Source organism: Micropterus salmoides, unplaced genomic scaffold, assembly GCF_014851395.1.
Source record: "Micropterus salmoides isolate LMB-PRFRI ecotype aquatic unplaced genomic scaffold, ASM1485139v1 Ms_hic_scaffold_7, whole genome shotgun sequence".
Classification (NCBI taxonomy): Eukaryota; Metazoa; Chordata; class Actinopteri; order Centrarchiformes; family Centrarchidae; genus Micropterus; species Micropterus salmoides.
The window spans coordinates 12494054-12504657 of record NW_024044459.1 but is presented as its reverse complement, the minus strand read 5'-3'; the positions used below and the strand labels follow the sequence as shown (position 1 = coordinate 12504657).

At 43.7% G+C, this 10604-nt stretch overlaps 1 protein-coding gene across 1 annotated transcript; it reads left to right on the top strand.

Annotated features, from left to right (window-relative positions):
- Positions 1–5945: 5945 nt before the first annotated feature.
- LOC119891701 (flocculation protein FLO11-like) lies at positions 5946–7800 on the top strand. Its single transcript, XM_038703522.1, has 4 exons — positions 5946–6047; positions 6263–6325; positions 6401–6430; positions 6644–7800. The coding sequence occupies exons 1-4, from the start codon at positions 5954–5956 to the stop codon at positions 7711–7713; spliced, it is 1257 nt and encodes a 418-aa protein (XP_038559450.1). The 5' UTR covers positions 5946–5953; the 3' UTR covers positions 7714–7800.
- Positions 7801–10604: the final 2804 nt, after the last annotated feature.

Sequence of the window (10604 nt, the reverse complement as noted above, 5' to 3'; positions counted from 1 at the left end):
CTGCTTAAAGATGTTTTACCCTTAGTCAGCACTTCTATACTAGATATGATCAATCTATCTTTATCAACAGGCTATGTACCACAGTACTTTAAAGTAGCTGTAATTAAACCTCTTCTGAAAAAGCCCAAACTTGATCCGGATGTTTTAGCCAACTATAGACCTATATCTAACCTTCCATTTCTCTCTAAGGTTCTGGAGAAAGCAGTTGCTAAACAGCTGTGTGACTTTCTACAGAGCAATAGTTTATTTGAGGATTTTCAGTCAGGATTTAGAGTTCATCATAGCACAGAGACAGCACTGGTGAAAATTACTAACGACCTCCTTATTGCATCAAAGGACTTGTCTCTGTACTGGTTTTACTAGATCTTAATGCTGCATTTGATACCATTGACCATCAGATCCTATTGCAGAGACTGGAATATTTCATTGGCATTAAGTCCTATTTATCAGATCGATTTCAGTTTGTACATGTTAACGATGAGTCCTCCATGCATGCCAAAGTTAGTCATGGAGTTCCTCAAGGATCTGTCCTCGGACCAATCCTCTTCACTTTATATATGCTTCCTTTAGGCAATATTATCAGGAAACATTCCATAAGCTTTCATTGTTATGCAGATGATACTCAGTTATATCTATCGATCAAACCAGATGAAACTTATCAGTTAGCTAAACTTCAAATGTGCCTTCAGGATGTTAAAACCTGGATGACCTGTAATTTTCTAATGTTAAACTCAGATAAAACTGAAGTTATTGTTCTGGGGCCTAAGCACCTCCGAGACGCATTATCTAAAGATATAGTTTCCCTGGATGGCATCGCCCTGGCCTCCAGCACCACTGTGAGGAATCTTGGAGTTATCTTTGATCAGGACATGTCGTTTAAGTCTCACATTAAGCAAATTTCAAGGACCGCCTTTTTTCACCTACGTAATATTGCGAAAATCAGGAACATCCTGTCTAAAAATGATGCAGAAAAACTAGTCCATGCATTTGTTACTTCTAGGCTGGATTACTGCAAATCCTTATTATCAGGCTGCTCGAAAAAGTCCAACAAGACTCTTCAGCTGATCCAGAATGCTGCAGCACGTGTTCTGACAGGAACCAGGAAAAGAGATCACATTTCTCCTGTTTTAGCTTCTTTGCATTGGCTTCCAGTAAAATCCAGAATAGAATTTAAGATCATTCTTCTTACCTACAAAGCTCTTAATGGTCAGGCACCTTCTTATCTTAAAGAGCTCATAGTACCTTACTGCCCCACCAGAGCACTGCGCTCTCAGAATGCAGGGTTACTTGTGGTTCCTAGAGTCTCCAAAAGTAGACTAGGAGCCAGAGCGTTCAGCTATCAAGCTCCTCTCCTGTGGAACCAGGTTCCAGTTTGGGTTCAGGAGGCAGACACCATCTCCACATTTAAGAGTAGGCTTAAGACTTTCCTCTTTGATAAAGCTTATAGTTAGGGCTGGCTCAGGTGAGTCCTGAACCATCCCTTAGTTATGCTGCTATAGGCCTAGACTGCCGGGGGATTTCCCATGATGCACTGAGCTCCTCTCTCCTCTACTTTCTCTCCCTCTGTATGCAACCTCATCCCATTATTGCATGTTACTAACACAACTTCTCCCCTTTCTGGTAGTCTTGTGCTTTCTCGTCTCTCTCCTCTCTCCTATCACTTCCTGCAGGTTTTCTGGCTCTGGAGCTGTGGAGTCTGGATCTGTGGTTGCGGGTCACCTGCTGCCCCCGTGTTCTTGCTCGACACCCTCTGCTGCAACGACTATTGTTGCTAGTCTTATTGTTATTATTGTTATTATAATCATTAACATTACGATTGTTACCATTAACACTATTATAAATATCTGTACCATTTTTCATTTAGTCTATAGCAACATCACCTTCACTGTCTGTACCTCTGTGTGTGTGTATATTGTGTAGGCTGCCTCCCTCCCCTCTCTGTCTCCTTCCATCCCTCTCTTTTTCTCTCTATTCCTCTCTCTCTCTCTCTCTCTCTCTCCATTTCAGATTTGTGAGACGTTATTCTCTTTTGCACATGTAGACTACATTGGACCTGGTCTGATCAAAAACGGATATTCCAGGAAGAAAACAGGCTTGCAGTAATTTTACTTGGTAGCCTGCTTGGGGAAATGTAGGCCTACAGTTCAACCACATGGAAGCACAGCACAGCTAAGTGACTGTGTTCACAAATGTTGACTATTAAAAGAGTAAACTGCTTTGACTTATTCTGTTTTTGAAGAGTAGGCCCTAGTTGTGGTTCCAGAAGCTTTGCGCTCTATGGTGTTTTTGAGCATTCTTCATACTGTGAACATTTAACACAAATGGGTGGACAGAGTGTCTGTAGATACTGATGTTATGAATCCAAATCTGTTGAATTAAAAACTTCACCCGAATCCAGAAGGAAATATATCAGGTGAACTTGTGAAATAAACATTTGTCTCGATCTAGCCGAGGTGGCACGGGAAAGAATTGCTAAGAGATCAACTAAGTCAGCATCTAGCAGAAAGTATCACTGAACACAAGCTGGACCCGGAGGCCTAGGAGGCCAGCACAATGCTGGAAGCAAAGCGTCTCCCCGTTAAGAGGAATGCTGTGCGCATTTACATACCAGGCACAGCAGTTAAACTGACAGTCAAGAGATTGTTAATGTTGTTAAGGTTGTTTTCCTGAATATGTTGTTAATGAGTGCTGCAGTGTTGTTTTATACAATAACAGAATTATATGTATAGGAATGAGCAGCACAGTTTCTGACACTAGGGAGCGCCTGTGATTGAGCAGCAATTTGTAGTTGTAGCTAGAAGATTTAGGCAGCAGAGAGACTGGAAGGCAGATTAAGAGGTTTTGTCAGCTGCTTTGTTCTATGAAGTAACCTACAGAACTAAAAACCGCTGTACATTTTCCAGGAGTCCGCCTGTACCTCTGGTTGCACCATCAGGATCTAATGTTAACTACTGTCCTGCATTCTTACGCATCCAAAAGGTCTCACACACAGTCCGTGTTCATCCAGTGAAACTGTTTGGCGTAAAGCAGCCGTCCTCCTGATAAATTCTGAGCTCCACCAGACCGTCTAAACATGTACGATGTTTCAGAAGCTTAAAGGTTCAGTGTTTAGGTGGCATCTAGCGGTGAGGGTTGCGAATTCCACCCTGCGGCTCATGGTGCATGATGGTCCCATTTTCTGAGTTGTGAAGTGGTTCTTCCGACTTCATGGTGTTCATGTGCTCTTAAGTTGGAATGTGGAATCAACATGGACGCTACTACAAAGATGTGTTGGATTAGCATCACAGAGCATGTAAACATGCAGACATCTAGTTCACTCTATATGGATAGCAAACTAACCGTCATAACCATATTACAAATTACACACTGGGGACATGTCCCCACTACTTTTCACATGGCTGATTTTGTCCACATCACTTTTTAAAAGCATCATTTGTTAAAAATGTTCTGAAAATTAGCTTGCAACGCTAAATAATGAAAAAACTATGAGATACTGTGAGAAAGGTTTATTTGCACAATAACAAACACGCAATGCAATTTAAATAAATATAATAAATATAATAAGAAAGGAATGTGCATTGTCCAAAAAGTAACTTAAGCTAAAAAAACAAGCTACTGATTGTTGCATTATATTCCATTATATATTTATATTTTGAATTGTAACCTGCCACCTGCATTGTGTTTCCCTTTATATAAATTTCCATAAATTGCTGCAGACAAAATCTGCAGAATGCAGGTTATTATTTGATTCATGCTCAAAATCGCCTGACCCCGAATCATGTATTTCAGCACTGAATATTTTTTTTAAATAATGTTAAAATATATTCTAGTCTAGTTCTCGTAACCCCAATATCGTCACGTCTCATGAGTTAAGTGTATTTTCACACCCTTAATCTGAGCCATTATATTCACACCACTTTTCAACACTAAGTTGAAAATATGTATACGCAATACGTGATTTTGCGCGAACAGTTTACATAATAAATACTACTAAAATGTACTTAAAGAAAGAACATCTTTGTACATCCTTAGGTCTAACAAAAAGGAGGTGTGTGTCTTTGTGTGTCAATATTTGCAAATTCTAAATCAGAGTCACAGTCAGTGCTTGAAGTGGGCCGGTACTCACTGGTACACAGTGCAAGCACTTCTATATTTCACTCTTTGGCGTACCGGGACATTTTCTTGTGCACCGTAATTTCTCACAAGCTGCCTGTACGCTTCTCTGCCCTCTCCACGGGCGGAGACACAGTATGGAAAAGACAAAGTGCCAATACACATGCCAACATGTGAACAACATGTGAATGGGAAGTACTGTCACTGTGCTGACAAATGAATGCTGGTAACCCTGGAGTGCTGGCTTGGTGGGCCCAGAGACTGCATAGGGCACTCTGTAAAATATTAAAATCAAGAAATTCCCTAGTTGAATATCGGGTTGCGGGGGCAGAAACTCCAGCAGGGGACCCCAAACTTCTCTTTCCCGAGCCACATTAACCAGCTCTGCCTGGGGGATCCCGAGGCGTTCCCAGGCCAGTGTGGAGATATAATCTCTCCACCTAGTCCTGGGTCTTCCCCGAGGCCTCCTCCCAGCTGGAGGACAAAATATAGTCTTGGTCAAAAAACTTACTTTCTGATTTTCTAAAAATCATTTTTTTCTCTACATATTCTAAATGTACCTGTTTCCAGATTTGATAACCAACATGCCTGATCTGGATGAGGAAGTAGGTAAACACTGAAATGATCACCTAACTCCTATCTTATCTCTAATTGGTGGAATTGGTGTTGTTACAACTCTCTCCATGTTACAGCCAGACCCGGTCTCCCCAGGTGACGTAATGGCGCTCTGTAGAGACTTTCTCTGTCTGGGCTACTGTAGAAACCTACCAATTGTAACATTTAAAATTACTGACAGCAGCCTCTCTAATCATTAAAGTGAATCGTTAAAGCAAACTCTCATGCAGGGACATTTCACAAACATCGGGGCCCTGTACATAAGCATCCTCTATGGGCCCCTCCCCGCATCCACGGCTATTTGTTCTAGTATCTCTGTGAGCCCTCCTCACATGAGGACCCTGTGCTGCACCCTTGCTCTCACACGTCAATACAATAAGACATCACCTGGAAAGCTAAATGGACCAGAGGAGTGAATTGTCCATGCGGGTGTGGGTCTCTAAATCCAGTAAATATTTTAAAAATATTAAGAAATATTTGGGCAGGTGGATGAATAATGCATACATGCTGATTCAGATAATGTCAGAGCCAATCTGCACATCACACCAATTCAACTACTGTAACTGTGACCTGATGAGTGCAAGCAGCTACTAAGGTCAAATTATTAGAATATCAAAAAGATCATCTTCTTGCATTTAGCACTAATTTGCTGTTCATGTTGTCATCTAGTAATAATACTGCCCATTATGTAGTGTGCTTATGTCATTCCAAAACTATAGTAAGAAGAACAGATATACAAACATTGCAGACATGTGCTCAACACAGCGTTACACAGATCGGAAAACTTTTATAAAGAAATAAAAGAATAACACAAAAAAATAAAAATAAATATTTCTCTTGGAAGACTTTGCTGTACAGTTTGACAGTTTACCTACATTTTTCAGACTTTACGAGTTTTAACATAGCCAACTCTTTAAATTCATATACAAATCCAATGAAATTGGCGGTAGCCTTTGTTATTTTGTGACTAATGAATATGGACCGTACCCTGTAAGATCAACACATTTAGAATTAACTCAATATGACATTTATCATGTTCAGAATACGGATATTTATACACTCACATAATATAATAGTCCAAAAAGTCATTGAATGTACACAGAGGTAAAAGAGATGCTGTAACTGAGAAATGAGAAAGGCCCACAGACTCCACTGAGGTGAGCGACAATTAGAGCTGATCAGCAACAGCCGTGTCACCAGCACAACAGGCCTTTTTAAACCCCACATGTGGCACAGGTGGCATTTTCACTTAGAGACTGGAACAATGGGAGCTCTGCGGGCCTTGCTTGTTTGCGTGCTGACTGTGTGGTTTACCAAAGGTTTATTTTTTATATTTTTCCTCTTTAAAGCATAGGCTGTGTTTACAAACTGGTAGTGTTGTAGCCTACAGCAAATGTAAAAGTAAGGTTACTCTTTCAGAAATCTTGTGGCTACGAGCGTAAGCTATGCCTTCCCATTAGTTCTGAAAATTCCTGAAATGTCATTCAGCTGTAACAAAGTGCTGGTGAATAACGGCACGTGTGCTGTCCTATAGGCTCTGGTTTGCCAGTTGGAGGCACAACAGAAAGTCAGGATGATGAGCTGCAGAGAGTGAGAGGTAAGAACACTGGTGATTAAAATGTTTCAGAGCTACATACTGACACTAACTTGCTTTTTAATGTCTTCTGTACAGAGTTTTTGTTGCAACAAGATGCTGATGGAGGTGAGTAGATTCTGTCTCATGCTTGTAGGGTTTAATAAACCTGCTACTGGCATTTCACAGTAAAAACTACACAACAAGCTCTACAACAGTTGATGATCAGCCTAAGCCTACTTCATAATTCAAAATCATGTAAACTATATTTTGGCTAGATGGCCTACTAGCCTATAGCATGATGGATGCAGTAAGAACTTAATACGCTGCTTGTGTTGTCAGACTATAACACAACGGGCCTCACCAATGTGACGACCCCAGCGCCGACCCCGACGACGACGACCCCAGCGCCCACGACGGCGGCCCCGACGACGACCCCAGCGCCCACGACGGCGGCCCCGACGACGACCCCAGCGCCCACGACGGCGGCCCCGACGACGACCCCAGCGCCCACGACGGCGGCCCCGACGACGACCCCAGCGCCCACGACCCCAGCGCCCACGACGGCGGCCCCGACGACGACCCCAGCGCCCACGACGGCGGCCCCGACGACGACCCCAGCGCCCACGACGGCGGCCCCGACGACGACCCCAGCGCCCACGACGGCGGCCCCGACGACGACCCCAGCGCCCACGACGGCGGCCCCGACGACGACCCCAGCGCCCACGACGGCGGCCCCGACGACGACCCCAGCGCCCACGACGGCGGCCCCGACGACGACCCCAGCGCCCACGACGACGACCCCAGCGCCCACGACGGCGCCCACGACGACGACCCCAGCGCCCACGACGGCGGCCCCGACGACGACCCCAGCGCCCACGACGGCGGCCCCGACGACGACCCCAGCGCCCACGACGGCGGCCCCGACGACGACCCCAGCGCCCACGACGGCGGCCCCGACGACGACCCCAGCGCCCACGACGGCGGCCCCGACGACGACGACGACCCCAGCGCCCACGACGGCGGCCCCGACGACGACGACGACCCCAGCGCCCACGACGGCGGCCCCGACGACGACGACGACCCCAGCGCCCACGACGGCGGCCCCGACGACGACGACGACCCCAGCGCCCACGACGGCGGCCCCGACGACGACGACGACCCCAGCGCCCACGACGGCGGCCCCGACGACGACGACGACCCCAGCGCCCACGACGGCGGCCCCGACGACGACGGCGGCCCCAGCGCCGACGACGGCGGCCCCAGCGCCGACGACGGCGGCCCCAGCGACGACGACGGCGACCCCAGCGCCGACGACGGCGGCCCCGACGACGACGACCCCAGCGCCGACGACGGCGGCCCCGACGACGACGACCCCAGCGCCCACGACGGCGGCCCCAGCGCAACCCTGATTGTGTCTGGCATGGTCACATTAGGAGGCAATTAACGTTTGGGACTTGGTGGACCATATGCAAGACTTCTTTTGACTGTCTTTTTGCATGTACCCTCCCTGTTGTCTCTGCTTTAAATAAAACTTGACTTGAGATCTTTCAGAAAAGGGCACTAAACTGACGTTACTTGATTTCTTACGAATCCCTGTAGGCCTATCGCGTCTCATTCAGAACTTGAATGTGTTGTCAATCAGGAGCATTCAGAGTTCACACAACTGCATCAATTCAACTCAGTAGCTGCTGCCAGGATGGCCTAATCTTTTCAGTAGATTAACCTGATTGTCCACATAAATTTTGGACTTGCAAGGCTGTAGACCTGGGATTGACAGCGTTCCAGTTAACAAGTTGGAAAACCTCGCTCGGCCAGCTGTTTACAACTAGCCAGGTTAGCTGTTTTGTTTGATCTGTTGGACAGCACTTTGTGTACAAACATTTGTTTAGGAGCGGTTAGGACCTGTATGTGCTCTCCAAGTTGAAGCAGGTGAAATGCCACTGTGGTTGAGGCGGAAGCAGCTGGGGGCTAATTACTAGATCACTCTAAGAGGGCATGGAGATGGCTATCCAGCAAAAAGGGTGCTGCGGACATGCTGGGAGAAGGAGACGACACAAAACACAAGATTTAGATCAAATGGCAAAGGACGCAGGAGTATGATAAAGAGTTTGGCGCAAATGTGGTGTGGCCTATTAGACCTGTCGGGAATTAGAAACACCATGGGTAGATTTGGAATTACGTAAGATTAAATGCAATAATAAAACTGCTGATTTAACTATGTATATTATAGCTATAGGGACAGTAAGGAAAGTATTCAGATTTTTACAGATGGGTCAAAGGACATGCAAACAGATGCAACAGAGTCTGCAGTTGTTGTTCTTTTATCAAGTAGAACATCTGAAAATCTGAGTGTTTACAGTTGAACTGTTGGCAATATTGATGACTTTGGAATGGATAGAACAAATTAGTTATAAGGAAATATTAATATGTAGTGACTCTGCAGCCAGAAGTCACCTGGACCTGCTGTATGAAGTCCCCGGTGAAAAAGTTGTACTTTTTCTTGATGCACTTATCACATTTTAATTGTACCATACTAAGTGTATATTAAATGTGTTATTTTGGAACAACTTAAAGTATGTTAAGTGTTCTTTTAGAAATACTTAAACTCAACTTTAAAATAATTGCAATATATTTTAATATACTTAGCTGTGTTAAAATGGAACAACTTTAAATAAATTTACTCTAATTTAAATATACTTATTTAAACTTTTGTGCTAACAGCTTAAATATGTTTTGAACATTATTATTAACATTTCTGATTATTAGTTTCTTACTAGTATACTCCAAGAGCCGCTATCAATATACTACAAAGCTGCTTTATGAAACCATTCAGTAAGACAATAATTCATTATTAATGCATTAAAAATACCTTGCTGAATGCCCGTATAGCATAATAAATATCAGTAAAAAAATGTATTTTAAAACACACACATACAGACAACTAGAAAACTTTAATCTTCTGTACATTACAAAAATAAATTCCTGGACAATAAAAGGTACAGCAGACCAAAACACGTTGAAATAAAATAAAATGAAATGACCAGTATTACTTAACAAGTTGCAAACTATTGGTAAAGGGCATTCATTATTTACAAAAAGTGATCTGCTCCTGGGTCACAGTGCAAGTCAACAGAACAGGCTTGTCATTTTCTTACATTAGTACTTTGAACCTTCCCCCTACTGTCAGGAGCACTCATCATTTAATAATATAAATTTAATTAAACTGGACACAGACTTGTTTCTACCGAAATCATGAACCGCTAAACTCGTGCGCACAGATTGTAAAAAAGGCGAATTTTACAGTATTTTATCCAATAATGGCTTTGATACTGACCTGACAGCATTGATTGCCTGTTTAATGTCAAAAAATGATACTGTAACCATTATAACGTTAGGCAGTGCTGGCAGAGGAGAGGCATAATTTATTGACCACACAAGATAAGATTAATTCACACTTTATTTATTTTGGCATATGACAATCGGTGATCGTATGAGAACATATTTCGATTCAATTTGAGAATTTATTTCCACACGGTAGCTAAGAAATAAAAAGTCCTGCAGCTAATTGGCTGGTTCGTGCAAGATTGATTGATTGCTGCGTGTGCAGACGCCTGCTGCACGCGTGGGTTTGTGTTCCAGTTCCATTGCCTCTGACGCGTGATCGGCGCTGGTTGTAAATGATTAATTGCTGTGATCGTAATGAATGTTCAATTATTTTTATACCCCTGGACAATGAAATGATGAATGTCTTTATATGTTGTATGTATATGCTGACGTTCTCAATAAAGTCAATAAGGGAAATTTGTGGCTGCCTGCAGGACTTTGTGTTTAAATTCAAATTCCTTTGATGTGTGACGCTGTGCTTTGATGTGAATCAATACACGTGATGTCATATAGTCCTGACTATATAAAGTGTGCTGGTAACTACATTCTACATTCAGTTTTCACTCTTGACAAGGGACTTCCAGGCCACAGTCAGAAACCATAGTGAGGTAGACAGTAGTGAAAACATTAAGCAAGATACAATTTCCACGAAAATTACTTACTCTACACATTACTAAACACTTTACAGTAAGTTTCAAATAAACGGAAGAAAAGCAGAGCTTTGTGAACAGAACATACCAAAATGGACCAAACCGGTTTCCAGATGGACAACACTATCACACCTCTTCTGCCCATCGTAATAAAACATTTTGCAAGAATATCTACAGCACAGTGGAACATGTTAGCTGAAGGGACTTTGAACTCAGCCACACAAGCTACAGTGGCTGATGGGATACTCTCTGTGGACAACTTGACA

Coding starts and splice junctions, on each gene's coding strand:
- LOC119891701 (XM_038703522.1), top strand. CDS start 5,954: ATGTGGCACAGGTGGCATTTTCACTTAGAGACTGGAACAATGGGAGCT. Junction 6,048..6,262: donor GACTGTGTGGTTTACCAAAG/GTTTATTTTTTA, acceptor GCTGTCCTATAG/GCTCTGGTTTGCCAGTTGGA. Junction 6,431..6,643: donor GCAACAAGATGCTGATGGAG/GTGAGTAGATTC, acceptor TTGTGTTGTCAG/ACTATAACACAACGGGCCTC.